At 51.3% G+C, this 23,377-nt stretch overlaps 1 protein-coding gene across 1 annotated transcript in view; it reads left to right on the forward strand.

The window, feature by feature from the left end:
* Positions 1-23,377, forward strand: part of DIAPH1 (diaphanous related formin 1) — a 180,920-nt gene that overhangs the window by 142,649 nt on the left and 14,894 nt on the right. Inside the window, exons 21-27 of the mRNA XM_065408815.1 lie at positions 141-235; positions 501-602; positions 14,322-14,561; positions 14,723-14,852; positions 16,508-16,632; positions 18,817-18,981; positions 19,325-19,460. Of these exons, the coding sequence (XP_065264887.1) occupies positions 141-235; positions 501-602; positions 14,322-14,561; positions 14,723-14,852; positions 16,508-16,632; positions 18,817-18,981; positions 19,325-19,460 (993 nt within the window). The remainder of the gene's footprint in view (positions 1-140; positions 236-500; positions 603-14,321; positions 14,562-14,722; positions 14,853-16,507; positions 16,633-18,816; positions 18,982-19,324; positions 19,461-23,377) is intronic.

Genomic DNA, 23,377 nt, shown 5'->3' on the forward strand with positions numbered 1-23,377 from the left:
TCCAGGGGTGTGCATAAGCTTACTGATGGGGCTGAATGGAGAGAGCCGACTGAGGCATAAAGTGACTTTGTCTCTATGTAGTTCTTGGCTGAACACTGTCCCCATAGATTTATTTGTGCTTCTTTTTGTTACCCTGGCAGCGATTTTCCTGGGCTCCTTCCGTATGCCTTACGAGGAGATCAAGAATGTAATCCTGGAGGTGAATGAGGCTGTGCTGACTGAGTCCATGGTGCAGGTGAGTGAGGATGAGGGAGTCAAACATCTTTCCCTGCAGTGGAGACCCCCTTGTATTTGCTGGACTGAGGTCTGTTTGGAGAAATGAGCTGATGGGATATCAATCTTTCCTAAGAACATTGCCTCCTTTCTTGGGTAAGAGGGCCCATGGCTTCCAGAGCTGCCTTCATTCCACATCATGTAGGAATCAGCCACCTTCTCTTGTTCTTGCCAGGGGGCCTGATTCATATGACTGTGCTACACTGACTCACGTGTTTCTCCCTCAGAACCTGATTAAGCAGATGCCAGAGCCAGAGCAGCTGAAGATGCTGTCAGAGCTGAGAGACGAGTACAATGAGCTGGCTGAGTCTGAGCAGTTTGGTGTTGTGGTGAGTGCCCTGACCTTGGAGTCAGAGACAGGTTTGATAGGATATCATTGTGCAGCTGCTCATGTGCACAGTATGTGGAGTCTCCCCACCAGGCCTGCTGTGTGTGTGATGCTGTTGTCCCCTTCCCTTCCCTTCCCATATCTGATCCCCCCCCACCACCTCCATTGCCTCGGCATGTCCGCTGTCTGGGAATTGTGCATTTTATCTTGTGAGTCCTGAAACAGCTTTGGAGGGTTGCACACATTGATCCTCAGACTCCTCTCTGCCCTCACAGTGGGTTACAGATGATAGTTTCTGTGTTACAGGGTGACACTGGCCTTTAAGAGGGAGTGGGGCCAGTGTACCTGGGACTCGTCAGCTGCCTCCCAGTTAGGCTTAAAAGAGGGCACCTGGGCCCTGGAGGTAGGAGGGAGACTCAGAGCTGCTTGAGAGCACTAAGTGAGAGTCAGTCAAGAAAAAGGAAAGTGACAGCTACCTGCGAGTGAGGAGACTGGAGGAGGTCTCTGGGGAAGAGGGAGAAATAGTCAGGAAGCCAGTGGAGGGACTAGCCTGCTGAGCTTCCTGACCAGCCCTGGCCAGAGAGGGCTGGAGGCTGAGGGCAGCAGAGGGAGATGTGTGCTGGCTAGCTGAAGCCAGAGGGCCAGAGAGAGCTGAAAGCTGGGCAACAAGGAATGGTGAGAGATGCTGGATCTGCACTGGAGAGCCTCAGTGTAAAGAGAGATGCTGGGGCTCTACTTGATGTACTATCTGAACTATGGCTGTCGAGCTTGCGTTATGGTTTATGTGCAATGGCCTTCCTTTTGTAATAAATTAACCTTGCAAGGGTTGTTTGTAATCAGAAGCAGTGAAGGGGAAACTGAGGCAGCTGCAGCTGGTGTGGTGTGGCTTGTCAAAGAGGGCACTCCAGGTGGGATCACCTCATGATACTGCTACTCAGCAGTGTTTTTCTGGTGATAATTTCCCTTTCCCCAACGTCTCACTTCAACTGTGATTAGTGTTAGCTGTGTTTTTTTTAAAAATTCACATTAGTTTACTGCTTCTTTTTTTGTTTTAAATATCCTTTGGCATCACCACAGTCATCCAGAGATGGATTTAAATAATGTGCTCCATGTGCCAAAAAAGTTACCAACCGTTCTTAGCCTGCCTGGGTAAAAAACATTCTCTTTGGGGCTGCTTGACCTGCGATCAGTTTACTCCATAGGTTCAAGAATAGGCTGGAAGTCACCCTAATGGAGGAAGTTTTGTCAGCTAACCCAGGGTATGGGAGGAGCCTGCAGCTAAGTTTCTAACTAAAAACCTGCCTCAGATCAAAAGGGTATAAAGGAGATCCTCATAGCTGTGTGTTTTAGAGGATTCAGTGCCCATGTCCTGGTCTCTCTAGAAGACAGTGTACTTCAAACACTGGGGATTCTCCTAGGAGTTGTCAAGGAAGGTCTCCACTTCAAGAGCCGGATGTATAGACCCCATTTCCTCTCTGTACAAGGAATTTAGGTTGGGGCATATGTTGGCACTGTTTAGTGCCTTTGATGAAGGAGGGTTGGTGTCAAGGCTGTATCCCTACTTTGAACTTTAGGGTACAAATGTAGGGGCCTGCATGAAGACTTCTAAGCTTATCTACCAGCTTAGTTCTGGTCCGCTGCCACCATCCCAAAGCTAATTCCCTTTCCTGGGTAGCCTTGAGAGACCTTCACCAATTCCCTGGTGAATACAGATCCAAACTCCTTGGATCTTAAATAAGGAGAAATTGACCCTTCCCCCCTCCTTCCTTTCACCAACTCCTGGTGAATACAGATCCAAACCCCTTTTGGATCTTAAAACAAGGAGAAATCAATCAGGTTTTTAAAAAGAAGGCTTTTAATTAAAGAAAAAGGTAAAAATCATCTCTGTAAAATCAGTATGGAAAATAACTTTACAGGGTAATCAAACTTAAAGAGCTTAGAGGAACCCCCTCTGTCTTAGGTTCAAAGTATAGCAAACAAAATAAGCACTCTAGTAAAAGGTACATTTACAAGTTGAGAAAACAAAGTAAATCTAAGACGCCTTGCCTGGCTTTTACTTACAATTTTGAAATAAGAGAGACTTGTTTAGAAAGATGGGGAGAACCTGGATTGATGTCTGGTCCCTCTCAGTCCCAAGAGCGAACAACCCCTTAAAACAAAGAGCACACACAAAAGCCTTTCCCCCCCCCAAGATTTGAAAGTATCTTGTCCCCTTATTGGTCCTTGGGGTCAGGTGTCAGCCAGGTTACCCGAGCTTCTTAACCCTTTACAGGTAAAAGGATTTGGAGTCTCTGGCTAGGAGGGATTCCATAGCACTGTACACAGGAGAGCTGTCACCCTTCCCTTTATAGTTATGACAGTTGGTGTAAGAGATTCCTTGACTCTGGGAAAGGAATGTGAAATTGGGCACTTGCTACAATGGGGCAGTTGGCTATGTTGCGCTCAGTCTTATTTCTTATCAAGTTGGCCCGAGCTTTGTTGTTGGCTGCATGGCAGCAGAGGAACTTCAGGTGACTCTTTGGGTCCAAACAGTCTTCTAATTCCTGATGTGCCTCCACCCTAGGGATTTTCTGGACCAACTCCAGTGTCTCAGTGCACGCTCCTAGATTCTGTTCCTTGAACTTTCTCCTTGACATTAAATTTCTGTCTCAGATTCAACATTTTGAGAATTACTTTCTTTCCCTTAGAGTTTGTGGCACAATTAGTCTGGTTTTAGGGGGGAGAGATCCTCTTTAATATCCTCCTTCAGTACAGTAGTGATCTGAAATGATTTTCGGGTATATTCCCTATGGCCGTTATAGGTATTATGCGCTTTAATTCAAGTGAACTTATAAGCTTTCATGGGCCTTACACATACTCATGGACTCAGTGAACTGCGTCTCGCCATGGCCACCCTTCTAAAAGGGCTGGAAATAAGAAAGCAGTATCGCCATACCTTCTTCCCCCAAAATGTCCTAAGAGAGGAGCTGAAGTGTCTCATTCTCTAGAGAAATGTTGTCTATATCAGAGAGGTTCAACATACAGAGCACGAAGAGGGATCTGTGATTGTCCTCTATGTCCCACCTTTCCATGAAATTCCTAATGGTGTTGGCAGCCTATGACAGAGGTAAGAGAGGGAAATCATTCTTGTCTGTATCTCAGGATAAGGATTTCAGAGCTAGATCAGATGAGAAGGAGGGCTCATTTCTCAGAGGCAAGTGATCAATTTACAAGCCATTGTAGTCTCTTATAATTTCCATCTGTGGAGAAAGATCCTTTCCAGAGGCTAGCAGGCAAGGCATAAAGGCCTCAATTCTTCAAGAAAGGCAACACTTGATAAAGTGCTTGTTAAGAACAGTATATGATGCTTGAACACAACTGCCTGCTCCATTGCCTCAGCAGTGATGCTGAGACAAGGGATTCTTAGTTCCTTACATCATGGCTTCCTTAGGACGTTCAGATGAAGATTTTCAATTTGTCTTTTAAGTCACAATCTGACAGCATGATAGAGGAAACTGAGGGAGGCCAAGATTGCCATTTGAGCTCCTGGATTTTCTCAGATTCTTCTTCGAGTGCTTGTTCACGTCCATTCCACATTAGGTGTGCGCGCGCCGCGTGCACGAACGTCGGAAACTTTTCCCCTCAGCGGCTCCCGTCGGGCCCGCAGGGTCTCCCTTCCCGCCAGAGCGGCGCCCCGCCCTAGCGTATATATATCCCTGCCGGCCCGACCCTCCCTCAGTTCCTTCTTACCGCCCGTGGCGACGTTGGAACAACTCTATCTCTCGTCTGAGAGTGTCCCTTAGCATAAGTGATTAGTGATAGTTATCAGTTCGTTATAGTTAAGTGTTTAAAGTTTAGTGTAAATAGTAGTTTATTAGTCCCTCACAAAGACCTAAATCTCTTTGTGATAGGTGTTTGGCGACCCCGGCACCGGCCCTGGGCGGCGGGGCATGCCGCACGCCCAAGGCTTCAAGGCTTGTGCCACGTGCCGCAGGCCTATGCCGTTGAGCGACCCGCACGACTCGTGTCTTCGTTGCCTGGGGGAAGCCCACCAAAAGGAGCGCTGTAAGATTTGTAAAGCTTTCAAGCCCAGGACTAAGAAAGAGAGAGACTTTCGCCTTAAACAGCTCCTCATGGAGGCGGCGTTGCAGCCCTCCTCTTCCGCGGCACCGTCGACCTCGGTGCGGAGTGCCCCGGCATCGGTCCGCGACCCGACGCCGGCAGGACAGCCTAAGTCTACGGTGCCGCCTCGACGGGAACACACCCGGCACCGTTCTTCTTCGCCGGCCAGGCCAAAGAGCCAGCCCAAGGCCAGGGGACGTTCCCCGCACAAGAAGTCGGCACCGGCGAAGACCGCGAGTGCTGCCAAGGCCGTTACGGCCCCGGTACAGATCCCGGTGCCAGTGGCTCCGGCGCCCAAAGGCCCGTCGAGCCCCGGGATAAGCGCGTCGAGTGAGGAGGAAGGGCTGGAGGAACTGTTGGAACAGCCCTCCGCCCCGGACACATTTGAGGCAGCAAAGGACCTCATTGAATTGTCCACCGAAAGCACCCTCCGCGCTAAAGACATTCCGCCGTGACTGCCATCCAAAGGCAAGCCGGCGATGATGCGCCCATCGCGGTCGCCATCTCGGCACCGGACACGGCGCCAGTCCCGGTCGAGCTCCGCCTCGGTGGACTCCCGGCTTCCCGCCGCGCAACGGGCCGCCAAACAGTCAGGCCCCGACGCGAGCGAGGCACCGTCCCAGCAGCCCGGCTCGAGCAGGCACCGGGACGCGTCGGTCACAAGGTTCCCGAGACCGCCCTCCCGCAGCCGTTCCCGGTCCCGGGATCGACGGTACCGGTCCAGGTCCAGGTCTGCACGGCGCCTCTCACGGTCCCGTTCCCGAAGGCACCGCTCCCCGACTCCGGAACGGCACCGCTCAACGGCACCGCCGTGGCCCTCTAGATCGCCGTCCCTAGCGTCGGAGGAGGGCTCGGGCCTTTCCAGCAGATATGGCCGCAGAGTGCACGCCGCTAGGGAGCACGAGGCCTCTTGGCAACCACATTGGAGCCATCCTGGACAATGGCCATTCTGGACCCCGTGGGCCTATCATCAGCAAGGCCCTCCGTCCAGAACCTCGAGATCGGGCCCCTCAGGACACCGGTCCCGCTCCCCACGGTACCGTCCTGCCTTCCGTGCGGAGGCCACGGTCTCCAGGCCGCCAGACAGGGATAGGACGGACTCGGCACCGAGCCCGGCACCGTCCCTGACCCAGGGCAGGGGACGCACCCCAGAGGACCGTCCCGCCGAGGAGGAGTTGCAGGAGGACGAGGACGCGCAGAAGGCCATGACCACCTCCTCCTCACCGGATGAAGCCGTGGCGGGCACAACAGTGTCCGGCCCTCTCCCGATTGACCATCGGGCACACCAGGACCTGCTCCGCCGGGTAGCCCTCAATTTGGGGTTGCAGGCAGAGGAGACTGTTGAGCAGGAGGACCCCATGGTGGACATTCTCAGCCCGGAGGGTCCCTCCAGGATCGCACTTCCGCTTATAAAGACGGTACAGTCAAATTATAAGACGGTATGGCAGACGCCAGCCTCCTCTGCGCCGACAGCAAGGGGCGTCGAGAGAAAGTACTTCGCCCCATCCAAGGGGTTTGACTTCCTATTCTCCCATCCAACCCCATGTTCGCTGGTCGTTTCGGCGGTCAACGAGAGGGAGCGGCATGGCCAGCAGGCCCCGGCCCCCAAGGCCAAGGAGGCGAAGCGATTGGACTTGTTTGGCAGAAAGGTCTACTCGTCCGGAGGCCTCCAATTGTGGATCGCGAACCAGCAAGCGATCCTCAATAGGCATAATTTTAACTCCTGGGCATCAGTGTCTAAATTTAAGGATGCCTTGCCTCAGGGATCGCAACCCGAGTTTGCGGCCATAGTGGACGAGGGAAAGGCGGTGGCCAAAACCTCATTACAGGCCTCACTCGACTCGGCTGATGCGGCCGCTAGGACTATCGCGTCAGGCGTGGTAATGAGGCGCTCAGCGTGGCTGCAGGCTTCTGGTCTTCCCCCTGAGGTGCAAAACACCCTCCAAGACCTTCCGTTTGAGGGTTCAGGGTTGTTTTCGGAGCAAACGGATGCCAGACTCCATGGCCTCAAGGACTCGCGGGCTACCCTCAAGTCCTTGGGGATGCACACCCCTGTAACACAGAGGAAGCCTTTCAAACCACAGCCTCCACAGAGGCAGTACCATCCTCGCCCTCGGCACGAACCATACCGTAGACGGGGCAGGGACAATAGGCGTAGGCGCAACAATACGCCTAACCAAGGCCAAAACCAGGGCCACAACAAGCCGCAGCCGGGAAATAAACAAGGATTTTGAAGCTGCGATCGAGGACAGCGTACCCATCTCTTCTCCGGATCCCCCCCTGTGTTTCAGGGACCGCCTGTCCCATTTTTTTCCGTGCCTGGTCTCATATAACATCAGACCACTGGGTCCTGCGCACGGTAGAGTCAGGCTACACCCTCCAGTTCTCCTCGCCCCCTCCCTCCCACCCACCACCCCCGTCCCTCTTCAGGGACCCCTCTCACGAGCAACTCCTCATGCAGGAGGTACAGACCCTCCTCGCTGTGGGGGCGGTGGAAGAGGTTCCTCTGGACCTCAGAGGAAAAGGGTTCTATTCCAGATACTTCCTCATTCCCAAAGCGAAAGGGGGCCTCCGTCCTATCCTGGACCTTCGCAAGCTGAACAAGTACTTGCAAAAAACCACGTTTCCGTATGGTCTCCCTTGGTACCATCATTCCTTCCCTGGATCCGGGGGATTGGTACGCTGCCCTCGATATGAAAGACGCCTACTTTCACATCGCCATCCGCCCGGCCCACCGGCGGTTCCTGCGCTTCACTATCCAGCAGCGTCATTTTCAGTTTACGGTCTTGCCCTTCGGTCTGGCAACAGCCCCACGTGTCTTCACGAAATGCATGTCCGTGGTAGCAGCCTTCCTTCGAAAAAGACGGATGCGCGTCTACCCGTACCTGGACGATTGGCTCCTGGCGGGCCGGTCGGAGGCAGAGGTTCGCCCCCACGTGGCACTGGCGCTACAAGTATTCCGAGAACTCGGTCTGTTAGTCAATGTGCCCAAGTCTTCACTAGTCCCCACACAGAGACTGGACTTCATAGGGGCAGTCCTGGACTAGGTGGCGGCACGGGCGAGTCTTCCCGTATCGCGATTCCTGGCTATCCAGGAGGCCGTGACCTCCATTCAGCGATTCCCCACGACCACGGCCAGATGTTGCTTACAACTCTTGGGGCACATGGCGGCGTGCACACACGTAGTCCGGCTCGCCCGTCTCAGACTCCGGCCTCTGCAGCTGTGGTTGGCCCAGGTATATCGCCCCAACAGAGACCCATTAGACATGGTCGTCACGATCCCAGCTCGGGTTTCGAGCGCCCTCTGTTGGTGGCTCGATCAACAGCAGGTTTGTGCGGGGGTCCCGTTCGCCGCCCCACAACCAGTTCTGACGTTAGTGACAGACGTGTCGGACCTGGGTTGGGGGGCGCACCTAGGGGACCTGCGCACTCAGGGCTTGTGGTCCAGGGAGGAACAGTTGCTTCACATCAACCTGAAGGAGCTGAGGGCGGTTCGCCTCGCCTGCCAGACCTTTCACGCCACCATAAGAGGACACGGCGTGTCGGTTCTGACGGACAACACTACCGCTATGTTTTACATAAACAAGCAGGGCGGGTCCCGGTCCTCTCCCCTCTGTCACGAGGCACTCCTCCTCTGGGACTTCTGCATAGCCCATTCAGTGCACCTCCAGGCTGCATATCTCCCCGGGGTCCAGAACGGGCTGGCGGACCGTCTCAGCCGGTCCTATCTCATGCACGAGTGGAGGCTGAGACGGGACATCCTCCGTTCAATCTTCCTGAGGTGGGGGTTTCCCCAGGTGGAACTATTTGCCACCATGGACAACAGCCAGTGCCCGCAGTTTTGCTCATTCCAGAAACGCAGTCCGGGCTCTCTCGCGGACGCCTTTGCAATCCCGTGGGGCGGGAGCCTGAGGTATGCCTTCCCCCCATTCCCACTCATCCACAGGGTCCTCCTCAAGACCCGCAGGGACAAGGCGACAGTCATTCTCATCGACCCGGCTTGGCCACGACAACACTGGTTCACAACTCTGTTGGAACTGTCCGTGACCACTCCGATAGCCCTCCCCCTCCATCACGACCTCATCACCCAAGACCGGGGTCGCCTACTCCACCCGAACCTGCCATCGCTGCATCTCACGGCATGGCTTCTCTCTGGCTAAGTGAGGTGGAGCACAGGTGCTCTCAGGAGGTCCAGCAAATCCTCCTTGGTAGTAGGAAACCCTCCACAAGGGCGACCTACCTTGCCAAGTGGAAACGCTTCTCCCTATGGTGTGGGCCTCAACACATCCAGCCCTTGCAGGCCTCGATACCACTGATTCTGGACTACTTGCTGCACCTCAAGCGTCAAGGCCTCGCCCCCGCTTCTATTAAGATGCATCTAGCCGCCATATCGGCGTTCCACCCTGGGGAATCGGGGATATCCGTGTTCTCCAATCCCACTGTAGTCCGATTCCTCAAGGGGCTGGAGAGGATGTTCCCCTACTCGCGCCCACCTATACCCCCGTGGGACCTCAATCTGGTCCTCACTAAGCTCATGGGGCCGCCTTTTGAACCCCTGGCCTCTTGCTCCCTCATGCACCTTTCATGGAAGGTCGCGTTTCTCGTGGCCGTCACCTCGGCTAGGAGGGTATCGGAGTTGAGGGCCCTCACCTCGGAGCCTCCTTATACCGTCTTTCATAAGGATAAGGTGCAGCTTAGACCTCATCCTAAATTCCTCCCTAAAGTGGTCACGAGTTTTCACATGGGGCAGGACATCTGTTTACCGGTGTTCTTCCCCAAGCCCCATACGGACCCGAGCCATCGTAGCCTGCATACCCTGGATGTTCGGCGGGCCTTAGCTTTTTATCTGGACCGTACCAGGCCTTTCCGCAAATGGACTCAGCTGTTTGTGGCCGTTGCGGAACGAATGAGGGGCCAGCCTATTTCGACGCAACGCCTGTCGGCATGGATCGTGCTTTGCATACGTACGTGCTATGAGCTCGCCAACATGCCTGCACCTCAGATCAGGGCTCACTCTACTAGGGCCCAAGCGTCCTCGACGGCCTTCTTGGCGCAGGTCCCGCTCCAGGAGATCTGCAAGGCAGCCACCTGGTCGTCGGTGCATACCTTCACAGCCCACTACGCGATCCACCATCAGACCAGAGATGACGCGATGGTCGGCAGAGCGGTGCTTCAATCAGTTATTCCTTGACTCCTACCCTCCTCCGATGGTAAGCTTGTGAGTCACCTAATGTGGAATGGACGTGAACAAGCACTCGAAGAAGAAAAGACGGTTACTTACCTTCTGTAACTGTTGTTCTTCGAGATGTGTTGTTCACGTCCATTACACTTCCCACCCTCCTTCCCCTCTGTCGGAGTCACCGGCAAGAAGGAACTGAGGGAGGGTCGGGCCGGCAGGGATATATATACGCTAGGGCGGGGCGCCGCTCTGGCGGGAAGGGAGACCCTGCGGGCCCGACGGGAGCCGCTGAGGGAAAAAGTTTCCGACGTTCGTGCACGCGGCGTGCGCACATCTAATGTGGAATGGACGTGAACAACACATCTCGAAGAACAACAGTTACAGAAGGTAAGTAACCGTCTTTTACCTATAGACAGATTATCTGCAACCATGGAGTTTGCTCCAGAATCCCTGCCTTGCTGCGGGAATGTGCTCCAGTATCTGACCTTTAATTTTTTAAATAAAGTTTTTAGCCCTTATGGTAGCAGAGAAAATGTCAACAACGTGAACTCTGTAATGTAATGCAGTGTCATCTCCATATGTCTGCAGAGAACCTGGAACAATAGCTCTGAGACAAGTGACTACACAATTCCAGGGCTGCATAATTCCTTTTCCCTAGATGTCCTGGAGTTCACCAATTGTGCTGCAGCCAGCTGCCCAGTGTCACAATTGCAGGGTCAATTGTATCTTTTATCCCTCTCTTGGTTTTCCTTGGGGGCACCCATGTACGTTTTCAGGCTCCCAGCTGTCACCTCTTGGAAGAAGATGTGCATCCGTGTCCCTCCAGACTGGTTTTAGGCTTCCAGTCCCTCTGCACCTCACTGTTACTTCCCCAGCAGGTATGACTAGGGCCAACACCTGTGACTAACTATTTCTAGATTTGCTTGATGCTGCCTCAGCACAGGCGGCTGGACTTCATGAGTTCTAGAGGTCTCTTCCAGCCCTACATGTCTATGATTCTGTGCTGTCTCCCGGGGCTACAACAGTGTATACCAGTTACTAGCCAGCCTTCACAAAACAAAATACATTTATTCTTAGGGCACTGTCCCGTCGGGCAATTCCTATAATTACAGAGAACATAAAAAACAGTAAAAAGGGTTAGCTCTCCTGGTTGCAAGCTTATGTCAGGCTTCAGATCAAGAACTAGAACAAGCTTGGGACAGTCCAGCTGTTTCTTTCTAGCATTTGGGCCTTTGATCTCTGATCTCCTGTATCTCCAGACAATGTCCCTCTCCTCAGGACAAAGCTTCAAAAGCCTGGGTTTTTGTATAAGCACTATTGTTGAATTTGCATTAAGCATCCTCAGGGATTCCCCAGGAAACCCACATAACACTTACTGTTGCAAAAGTCCAAGCCTGTCTGGCATGTTTCAGTATAGTCATTGAACACTTACACTTCCCAGGTCTCTCATCTGTTACACCTGACATTTTGTTTTCCATCTGTCACCCTGCCCTGCGTGGACCAGCCTGCAGCTTCCTCTTGCTCTGCAGTTTTCCCCACAAAGGGAAGTTAATTGGATCACAGTACATGCTCCTTTATGGAGCCAACCAGCAGCAGGTAGAAGAGCAAGAAATAAGGGTCCAGGGAGTGGAGGAGACACAATTGTAGGCTGGAGAACAGTGCAGCAGCTGAAACTTGAGGAGCTGGGGAGATAAGCTGCTGAAGCCAGCTACCAATACCTTCTCTTTCCTGGCACATATGGGGAAGAGGAGGTTCTGAGCTGGGTTGCCTTGGCCAGCATCACAGGAGCTAACGCCCAAAGAGTAGAATCAGGGTGCCCAAAGAACAGTAACAAAACTCATCCTGGAAAATAATCATCACATTTTACATCAGTAAGAATTTTCAACTGAGTCATAGCTGGGTGGTTTTTGTGGGGCTGGGAGGATGAGAACAAAGGATACGGATATTTCATGGCAGTAGAATAATTATTGTTGCCTTGGAATTTAGGGGTTTCCCTTGCAGCATCTGGTCCCACTGTGCTGCATACAGGTGAAATGTCCCCACTCTTCAATATCCCACCAGCATCAGCAACTGCAGTCTAGTGTTCAGTCTGGGCACCACCTTCAGTCCAGTAGTTCAGTAAGTAAACTCAGGGGCCCATCACAATGTCTACCAGTTACCAGCATCAGCCAGTTCCTTCAGCCACATTTTATTCCCAGGGTGAAACCTGGTCATGAAATACCAATGGAAAGCCCAGACCAATAATAATTTCTTTCCTTCCTTCCAGTCTAGTTCACTGACTTGACCACAGCCAAGCCTGTCCTCCACCCAAGGGTAGGATATCTAATTTCTCAGACACCTGGTTCTAGTCCTTCCCACCCCCGTTTTCTGTTGTAGAAAACAAGACAAGAATTGGATTACAGAATCCTAATAATCTTGGTTGGGACTCATTAGCTGTGATATTTGGGCATTCTTGTGCTTATAAAAGAACTACCTGTGCTCTTACCAGAGTTTCCAGAAGGAAATTCTGAGCTAGTCGCTTCACCTAGTGGCACGGATGTGGGAACCTTAGACAGTCTTAGATGCTTTGAGTCATATATTCAAATAGAAGCATTTCCATGTGGTCTTATAGTAAGGATGTGACGTCTCAGGTATGGCCTGGTCTTGCCATTTTGGAGTGTTTATTATTCTTGATGAAACCTGGGTTATCTTTTTCTATCGTTAAGGTACATTTAGTCCCTAGAATGAGTTGTTGTTCCACATTGGATGGTAATTCTGTCGTTGCTCATCCTTTGGTGAAACTATTTCCAAAGGGTCTTTTGCCTGTATACCCACCAATCTGTAAGTCACCTAGTGTTCGGGATTTGAACTTGACCCTCCCTACACTCATGGATGATCTGCTTGAGTCAATTCCTGACCAAGATAATGTAAATTTCATCCCAGGCCATTTCCCTTCTGAACTTCTTTCCAAGCCCACAAGCTGGCCATGAAGCAACTATAGGGCCAGAACTAAACAGTTTAATAAATCGCCTGGTTGTCATAAGAAGGGAAGAAGATGAAGCAACAAGCAATCTTCAATCAGTAACGATCTACATTCAGCTATGTTATGTTAGATGGGGGTTCAAGTGTCAAGGAGCTGTGGGTGCTTCAATGGCCTGCTTCTTTGAGACTAAGATTACCAAGAAGATCCTGTGTCATGGCTATGTTTGGGTGTAGTCTCTTGAGATTGGATCCAGATTTGATGTTCACCTTGGGAGGCCAGCACTTCTGTCTCTGTTTAAATACACGCTTCTGAGTAACCCTGCCGCAGGTTCATTGCTACTACATCCCAAATCAGATGTTAGACTCTGATTTGAGAAAACAGCCCTATTCAGGAAAGCACTAAAGCAGGGCCTTCATGTGCTTGAAGCCAGCAGGACTTCAGAGCCTATTTTCATGCTTTCTGGAATTGGGGCCTTAGAGTGGGAATCTGCAATGGCAATTGTATGCAAGGGAAAGGCAGTTTACCTACCAGTAATTGAAGTTCTCCATGTGGATTTGCTTGCCCATTTTCCCCTCATCTTTGTGGTTTAGAATTAGATTTTGCATACATGGAGTGGAACTGAGTATGGTTAGGCATGTGGGCATTACAGCCTCAATTAAAAAAATCTAATGTACCTTATATCAAGTATCAGGTGGTAGCCATGTTAGTCTGTATCTACAAAAACAACAAGGAGTCTGGTGGCACCTTAAAGACTAACAGATTTATTTGGGCATAAGCTTTCGTGGGTAAAAACCTCACTTCTTCAGATGCATAGAGTGAAAGTTACAGATGCAGGCATTATATACTGACACATGGAGAGCAGGGAGTTACTTCGCAAGTGGAGAACCAGTGTTGACAGGGCCAATTCAATCAGGGTGGATGTAGTCCACTCCCAATAATAGATGAGGAGGTGTCAATTCCAGGAGAGGAAAAGCTGCTTCTGTAATGAGCCAGCCACTCCCAGTCCCTATTCAAGCCCAGATTAATGGTGTTAAATTTGCAAATGAATTTTAGTTCTGCTGTTTCTCTTTGAAGTCTGTTTCTGAAGTTTTTTTGTTCAATGATAGTGACTTTTAAATCCTCAGAGATGCTTCAGTAAGTTTTTCTCAGACTGGACACCTTCCAGGCCTGGGCACAATTTTTTCCCTTGGTACAGCTCTTGTTCCAGCTCAGGTGATAGCTAGGGGATTCTTCATGATGGCTCCATACATAATGTACCTTATGTTTGACTGAGTGTCAGTGTGTGTATCTTCTGTGGTTAGTTGCTCTTAAATGATTCTGGGACTTGCAAGGTATAGCACACAACTCCTAGAGGGTGGATCTGCAAAGAGCTACCATCACTGGTAAGTAGGCTTCCTTTCCTGTCCCCTTCCCTTTTCAGAGCATCTTGTTTTCTCTTCCTCCTGTGTGACACTGTTCCTGTCCCCTTCCCTTCTCAGATTAGCTCGGTTTCCCGCCTGCGGCCCCGCCTCAACGCCATCCTTTTCAAGCTGCAATTTAATGAGCAGGTGGAGAACATCAAGCCTGAGATTGTCTCCGTAACAGCAGCCTGTGAGGAAGTGCGTAAAAGTAAGAGCTTTTCCAGCCTGCTGGAGATAACCCTACTGGTGGGCAACTTCATGAATGCAGGCTCCAGGAATGCTGGTGCCTTTGGATTCAACATTAGCTTCCTCTGCAAGGTGAGTGTTTTCTCCATGGGGAGGTCAGGGAATTGCTTCCTCTGTGTTTATCACGCAGGGAAACCTCCAGGCATCTGTGCTTGGGACAGCAAACCACCGTTTGCTAGTTTCAAGTATTCTCTGTGCTGTCCCATTCTCATAGCCAGTTTTCTCATTACCAGCTCCGAGACACAAAATCCACTGATCAGAAGTTAACATTGCTGCACTTCCTGACTGAACTGTGTGAGCAGCAGTACCCTGACGTAATGAAGTTCCCTGATGAGCTCATCCACGTGGAGAAAGCCAGTCGAGGTATTTGTTATTGTAGTGTGGGTGGAGTGTTACAGAAGGTGATATCAGAATAGGTGAAAGGTGGTGCAGGGTTACATTGGGGGTCTTGATCTTGTTTTGGGAGAGTGGAGGGTTGTCTCTGTGTATGGGTGGGAATGGGAGATTGGATCTTGAGCATGTGGAACAAAAACCGTTTTTGTTTCTATGTAAATGGACGTTAGGTCAAGAGGTTGCTGTTGAAGCTAGTTCCCAATGGTATGTGGTTTTGTGAGTATGGTAAAAGGAAGGCCTCTCTGGACTGAGTAGTAGGGCTGTGCTGTGTAGGGTAGTGAGGGAAGCTCCCTGTACTCCCAGGCGTCTGTCCTTCCACTTGTTATATCTATTGTTTGTCCTCTGTGGAAGGCTGACTGTGTTGAGTCAGTGTCCAAGGAGGAATGAAAGAGGAGAGCAGCAGGATGCAGACTGCAGATGTATCCTTCCTTCAGTGAGCAGGAATGGAAGCTCTCAGCAGAATGCCTGGGGTCCTGCCCACCCCCCACCCCCTGTCCAATTCTGCATTCCCTAACCAGCCTCTCAATGTCTCTCATTAGTACTGATAACATATTCCTTTTCAGCCCTCAAGCTCTCTTCTGACACACATGGAATAGAAATTCTAATATAAACATACACAGAGTTTCTCAAGTGCACTGTGCTTCCTGGGGAAGGGGGCAAAGGTGGTTTTATGCTATCTTTGTAGATCCCCAATCCTGGTTTAGCATGAGGGCTGCTACAAGTTGCACCAAGCTATCTGTGACCCAAAGAAACTGTTCTGGCATCCAGAAATCACTGAACCACAGAGGATCTCCTAGGCTGGGGGCTGCAAAGGAAAATGGTGTAGAACCTCTAGGCTGGGGAAAATCACAGGCAGCCTGTGTATGGCCCCTTTGGTGTTACACGAATGGCACAAAGGCAGCATAGTGGGGCCAGAATCTGGCCCATCATCCCTTGCTTGTGCCCAGTTGGAAGGGGGAAGAGGAATGAGTGGAATGCTGGAGACATCATCCATCTGCTGGGTGTAGAAAACAAGTCAGCTTTGCCCTCCACCTGAGCTGATACAATCCATAAGTAGATAGGGCCCTATCTATGGTGTGAACTGCTGCCAAGGACCCCAGGGAGCTTCGGTCTTGTCTGCACTGGCACAGCACCATTGTACTGGTGGAGCTTGCCTTGCTTTGAACTGGGTTAAGCTGCACCAGTGTAAATGGTTAGAGCCCTGATACAAAATTTGTATCTGCATCCGATCTGCAAACATGGCCCGTGGATGCAGATATCCATGGATATAAAGCAGATATCCGCAGATTTGCAGGGCTTTATAAATAGTGCCTTTTCTCTGCATGGGTGCAGTTATAGTGGTGTTTAAAAACCCATTGTGGACAAGGCCTCAATTTTGATGTGTACGTTGGGAATATCGTACAGACGCTCCCTGGGTTACACAAGACCCGACTTACGCAAATTCGCACTTACGGAAAAAGTTCCATAAGCCAGAAATAGGATTTTCGAGTTGCGGAAATTTTTGCGTAACGTACGGGTATACGTTTCTGACTTAAACAAAATTCGAGTTACGCAAGACTTTCCAGAACGGAATGATTGCGTAAGTAGGGGGGCGTCTGTACTCCATCTTTGTCTATCTCTTTCAGTCTCCGCTGAGAATTTACAGAAGAATTTGGATCAGATGAAGAAACAGATTTCAGACCTGCAGCATGATGTTGAGAATTTCCCCACTGCCACAGACGAGAAGGACAAATTTGTGGAAAAAATGACCATATCCTTTACCCCTAAGAAAGAGGGCACATGCTAGGGCAGAAGGGATTTCCAGTGCACTGCAAGGTTGTGGGGAGCTAGCACATGGGTATGTCCTGTGCAAGAAGACATCTCTCACATGGTGTTGGGGCAAGGCATGTTCATGCACGACTGAAGGGATCCCTGGTTCATTGTTTAGATACTCTATGCCATCAGCAGGGGAATCTCCACTTACTTCCAGGTCCTTGGATCATGTGTGCAAGGGGATGCCTGGTACTTGTCTGGATGCCAAAAATGCTTGGTACTTTGCAAGTTTGCTGGAAGTTGGTCTGCAGGTATCTGGCACAGACAGCAGGATTCTCTGTGCAGCATATGGTGATGGTTGGAATGCAGGGTGTACCTCTACTGAGGGCAATACTTGGTATGCTACATTGTCTTGGGGAGTTGCTACCACAGGCAAGGGAATTCCAGTGTTCTGTGAGATGGGAGTTGGTACTTGCATCTGCCATGTGTAAGAGTATTCCCATGCTACTGGTCGGGGACAAAAGTGGGATGTAGATATGCTGTATTTGCATGTGTTTTGGGGACAAAAGCGCTCAGATTTAGGCACATTTCAGGGTGATGGTCAGGTTGACAGGTAGTCTGCTCTGGCTGAGGGGATTCTGGTGAGTTGCATGGATTTGGGATTCGGGTGTGTTGACTCCCACTGTACTGTGGTGGTGTGACACTCTGTACCTCGGGGTAACACCCAGCACCCCCATGTTCATCCTTGTAAAATGATTGTGTGGTATCCAATGCAAAGTTTGTTATGTCAGGTGTCATCGGAAGGCTCATAATGCACTGAGCATTGTTGTTATAGTGATATTATAGTAATTGTTACAGTAATGTTATAGGTTATAATTTCATGTATATAGTTATGAGGCTGAAAATGTATCCTCATGCCTTAAAGCAAGCCCAGGCAAAAACTCTCCAAGAGCAGAGAGACAGTTCAAACTTTATCAGGGCATGTATGGGACAAACCCAGCCCAGCCTCACAGGAACAAAGGGCACTTGCCTAGGCAGCAACAAAAGGATCTGTTGGACTCTTGAGTGAGTCACCCCCCTTCCTTTCGTCAGTTTGGGACTGCGATGAGGTAATGCTCACCTGACTCTGAAGGGAGGGGGGAAAGCCAAGAGGGAAGAAAGAACATGATAAAAGGGAGAGACGTTTGCCATGTTCTTCCTCTCTCTTCCACCTACATCTGCAGACACCACACCAAGCGACTGAAGCGCTGATCAAAGGGGAGAGCCTGGCTGAAGGGCAACCAGCCAGCCTGTGGTAAGAAGCATCTAAGATTGTAAGGGCATTAAAAGTGTTAAGATCAGCTTAGAATGCGTTTTGCTTTTGTTTCATTTGACTAAATATGACTTATGCTTTGGCTTATAATCTCTTAAAATCTATCTTTCATAGTTCATAAATCTGTTTGTTTATTCTACCTGAAGCAGTGCGTTTGGTTTGAAGCGTGTCAGAGTCTCCTCTTGGGATAACAAGCCTGGTGCATATCAATTTCTTTATTAAATTGACAAACTCATATAGGCTTGCAGTGTCCAGCGGGCATAATTGGACACTGCAAGACGGAGGTTCCTAGGGTTGTGTCTGGGACCGGAGATATTGGCTGGTGTCATTCGGTTGCACAATCCAAGGAGCAGCTTATATGCCAGAGGCTGTGCGTGAACAGCCCAGGAGTGGGGATTCTCACAGAAGAGCAGGGTAAGGCTGGCTCCCAGAGTCAAGGATTGGAGTGACCTAGCAGATCACCGCTCCAGATAACACCAGAGGGGAATGTCACAGGTAGTATGGGCCATACGGAAGGAGCAGCACTGGTGCACTGTAAGGTCTCCCTTTGTAAGGGGATCCCTGGAAGGAATGTGCCGTGGGAAGTCCAGTGCATGCCATGCATATTCACACCTAGCCCTTCCTCCTCCCCCCTTAACATAAGACACTGAACTCTTGACCTCTGGAGCAGAGGATACTGGGGTGCACCCAGTTGAGTATGCTGGGGATCACTGCAGTTGGAGGGGAAGCTCTCTATGCTGTCAGAGGAATTTTGCAAGCTGGAGAAGAGCCCATTGGTTAACCAGATAATTCTGGTGCATGCACATGCTATCCCTCACCCCTGGTGTTTCCACAGAGCAGCTGATGTAATCCTTGACTCTCAGATTTCACATCTTTGTGAAGGATGCTCGGGAGCAGTATGAAAAGCTGCAAATGATGTACTCAAACATGGAGAACCTTTTTAAGGAGATGGGCCAGTACTTCCTGTTTGACCCCAAGAAAATATCCGTTGAGGAGTTCTTCATGGATCTGCACAACTTCAGGAACATGTTTCTGGTGAGCAAGGGACCCTTTCCTCATAGAATCATAGAATATCAGGGTTGGAAGGGACCTCAGGAGGTTATCTAGTCCAACCCCCTGCTCAAAGCAGGACCAATCCCCAGACAGATTTTTACCCCAGTTCCCTAAATGGCCCCCTCAAGGATTGAACTCACAACCCTGGGTTTAGCAGGCCAATCCTACCACTTAGCTCAGACCAATCCATCCTGTGCACCCAGCCCTGGCGTGATCTTTTCTCATCCTTTCCCACTGGGAAAGTAACTCTGTCTGTACAGTTACCCCCCGTTCAGACCTTTGCACCATCAGTCACTTCCCAAATAGCTGTTTTTCTCATTTGCAGCAAGCTGCCAAGGAGAATCAGAAGCGGCGTGAGACAGAGGAGAAGATGCGCCGAGCTAAACTGGCCAAGGAGAAAGCTGAGAAGGAAAGACTGGAGAAGCAGCAGAAGAGAGAGCAGCTGATAGACATGAATGCAGGTACTAGAGGCAGTATGGTGATAAGTGAGGGGCAGCAGAGGTTTTGGTCTGAATGCAAAGCTGTAGCAATATAGTGGGTTGTAAGGTGCAAGAAAAAAGGGAAGTGGCTTTGGGCCCCTGGTTGGGGTCTCAGTGATGGAGACAGCTCAGCACATGGAGCTGAGCTGACTAGACATAGTGAAAGTTTCTATGTGAATGCCTTGGCTTCCAGCAGCAGCACAGAGCATTAGACTTTGGTGTTGTGTTTATTCTGACTTATACATCCCCATAGCATTGCAGTGTTCTTCACAGACCAAAGAGAGTGAGCTAAGGAGCTTACCACCTATGTAAAATGTGGCAAATTACGTGGCACAGGGAGAGGCATTGAACAAAAGGAGAGGGAATTCCTGTATTCCTACCTTGTGCAGTCTCTCCCCTTGGTCTCTTGGGACAGCTGGTAGTTAAAGGAAGAAGAGCTCTGCTCTCTCTCATCTCCTCGGACAAGCGCGTTCGTCCTGAGGAGGCCTCATTGCAGGTCATCCTGGACTGTTTACTGCACTTAAAGCTCCAAGGCGTGTTGCTGTCTTCGGTCAAGGTGCACCTGGCGGCCATTTCTGCGTTCCACCCTCTGCTTCAAGGCAGGTCTGTCTTCGCCCATCCCAAGATGGCGTGATTCCTGAAAGGTCTAGAGCAGGGGTCTCAAACACGCGGCCCACGGGGTGATTTTCTGCGGCCCGCGAGCCCCTCCGCCCCCACTTCCCCACGTTCCAGCCTCTTGCGGGGGCAGGGCAGGCAGGCAGGCAGGGAGCCTGCCCTGCTCCCGGTACGCGCCGGGCCAGATCCTGCCCCCCGAGCCCCTCCTGCAGCCGAACCCCCTGCCCTGAGCCCCCTGCCATACCCTGCACCCCTCCTGCACCCCGACCCCCTGCCTCACCCTTCCTGCATCCCAACCCACTGCCCTGAGCCCCATGCTGCACCCCTCCTGCACCCTGACCCCCTGCCATACCCTGCACCCCTCCTGCTCCCTGACCTCCTGCCCTGAGCCCCCTGCCGCACCCTGCACCCCGACCCCCTGCCCTGAACCCCCTGCCACACCCGTACTCCTCTTGCACCCCAACCCACTGCCTTGAGCCCCCTGCTGCACCCCACACTCCTCTTGCACCCCAACCCACTGCCCTGATCCCCCTGCTGCACCCTGCACCCCTCTTGCACCCCAACCCCCTGCCGCACCTTGCACCCTGACCCCTTGCTGCACCCCACACCTCAACTCCCTGCCCTGAGCCCCCACCACACCCCACACCCCTCCTGCACCCCCTGGGGGCAAGGAGGGGGCAGAGTTGAGGTGGGGATTTCGGGGAAGGGGTTGGAATGGGGGCAGGGAAGGGGTGGGAAGAGGCGGGGCAGGGGCGGGGCCTCATGGAAGGGGTGGAGTGGGGGCGGGGGGGGGAGGTGTCAGTAATGCGGCCCTCGGGCCAATGTACTAATCCTCATGTGGCCCTCATGGTCATTTGAGTTTGAGACCCCTGGTCTAGAGCACCTGTACCCGCACATCCGAGACCCGGTTCTCCCATGGGACCTGAATCTGGTGCTCTCGAAGCTCATGGGCCCTCCTTTTGAACCCCTAACTTCCTGCTCCCTCCTGCTCCTTTCCTGGAAGGTGTCCTTCCTGGTCACCATATCGTTGGCTCGGCGGGTGTCCAAGATCAGAGCGCTCACCTTAGAGCCACCCTATATAGTCTTCTACAAGGACCAGGTCTAGCTGCGCTCACATCCGGCTTTTCTGCCCAAGCTTCTGTCCCAGTTCCACATGGGCCAGGACATCTACTTACCGGTCCTCTGTCCAAAGCCTTACACGTCAGCTGAGGCGCGCAGGCTGCATATGCTGGACGTCAGATGGATGCTGGCCTTCTACATCGATAGAACACGGCCGTTCCGTAAGTCAACGCAGTTGTTTGTTGCGGTCGCAGACAGGATGAAGGGCTGCCCGGTCTCAGCCCAGAGAATTTCGTCTTGGATCACAGCGTGCATCCGCCAGTGCTAGAAGCTGGCAAAAGTGGTCCCGCCAGCGATTGTGACAGCTCATTCCACTAGAGCACAGGTGTCTTGGGTGGCCTTCCTGGCACAGGTGCAGAATCAAGAGATCTGTCGGGCCGCCACCTGGTCGTCGGTCCATATGTTCGTGTCGCACTACGCACTGACTCAGCAGGCACGAGACGATGCTCGCTTTGGCAGAGCTGTACTACAAGTTGCACGACGGAGAACTACAAGCCCACCTCCATTGATACTGCTTGCATGTCACCTAGAATGGAATCAACATGAGCAAGAGCTTGAAGAAGAAAAAATGGTTACCTACCTTTTGTAACTGTTGTTCTTTGAGATGTGTTGCTCATGTCCATTCCATTACCCACCCTCCTACCCCTGTGTTGGAGTTGTCGGCAAGAAGGAACTGAAAGGGCGTGGGCCGGCAGCGCCTAATATACAGCGGCATGGGCGTGGCACGCTAGAGGGCACTACAGCTGGCCCTATGGGTATCGCTAAGGCAAAAATCTCTGGCCGCACACGTAGGCGCGTGCACACCTAGAATGGAATGGACATGAGCAACACATCTCAAAGAACAACAGTTGCGAAAGGTAGGTAACCTTAACATGTCCCTTTTGTCAAAGCCACAAATCCTGTTGGCTGCCTTTGTTACCAGTGAAAAAAGAGTCCCCACCTTTGTATTAATATGCTAAAATTGAATCCTCAAGTCCGTTTCGTTGGTGCTTCATCCAGTTTCTTGTCCCACTGTGTAATACAGTAGGTATATCACCAGCTATCTCCTTGACCCTCTGCTAGATGATCTGTTACATGAGGATATTAATGAGATGTCTAATTACAGGGTTGTTGGCATATGTTGCTAGGCCTGGCACAGCCCTGGAAAGCCCAGCCCCTGAGATGCAGTTGAGTGACACTCTATGCAGTGGCCATATGCTGTTTACAGTGACCTTCTCATTCTTAACCCATTTGTCACCCCATCTGCAAACCTTTACGCCATACCAAGGGTGGCCAGTCTGTGAACCAAGGGGCTCATGCAAGGTTTTCTGTTAAGTGCTCTAGTCCAAGAAATAACTTCCCTCTCTAGGAGCTGTCCCACAGCAGGGGCTTCCTCATTAACAGGCATAGTCTGCTCTGTGCTACTAGACACATTCCTTTGTTACAACATATGGACTCAGTTACTGCACTTTTCCATTGATTTCCTGCTTCTCACTTAATTTCCTGAAACTTATCCCCTCCTTCTGCCTGTGGGAACTTGTGTGCAGTAAAATGCCCCACAGGCTCACTTGCATTCCTTCCCAGCCCCTGTTTCTTGGGCTCTTCAAGCAAACAAGTCCTGTTGCAGAGCTCTTATTGATCACTGTGAACTCTCACTGCTGCTCTACTGAAGTCATGAATTCGTGGACCGTGAGATCTCAGGGTGGCTTTCCCCAGACAAATTTGCCAGCCCTCTAAGCCCATGTTCAATGACTTCCAGGGTTAATTGTGCCCCAGCTCTCATCAGAGAGGGATCCCCACCCCACCTCAGCATCTTCCCAGCTCAGTCTTTTGTTTACTTTTTGCCAACTGTTTCATCTGTAACGCTGTCATGCTCTCTCCCTCTCTCCCTCTCACCCTCCAAAGAAGCTGGGCTGTTTGAGCCCCTGTATTCAAGGGGGGACCGTGACGGGCAGCAGGCTGCTCTTTGTTTTTCTGGGTTGCTGCTACATTTCTTTCCTGGCCATTTTCTCATGCTGTCCCATGGGCTCCCCAGAGAAGCTGTGTGCAGTGTTTCCCTCTAGGTTAATGGGGTGTTCCCTGTTGGTTAGTCCCTTAGCTCTTGTCTGCTGCCTTTGCTCTGGAGTTGGGCCACTGTCTATGCGCTGTCCCGGGGGAGGCCCAGGAATGTAGCATTGCAGCAGCTG

This window comes from Emys orbicularis, chromosome 8 (genome assembly GCF_028017835.1).
Source record: "Emys orbicularis isolate rEmyOrb1 chromosome 8, rEmyOrb1.hap1, whole genome shotgun sequence".
In the NCBI taxonomy this organism is placed as follows: Eukaryota; Metazoa; Chordata; order Testudines; family Emydidae; genus Emys; species Emys orbicularis.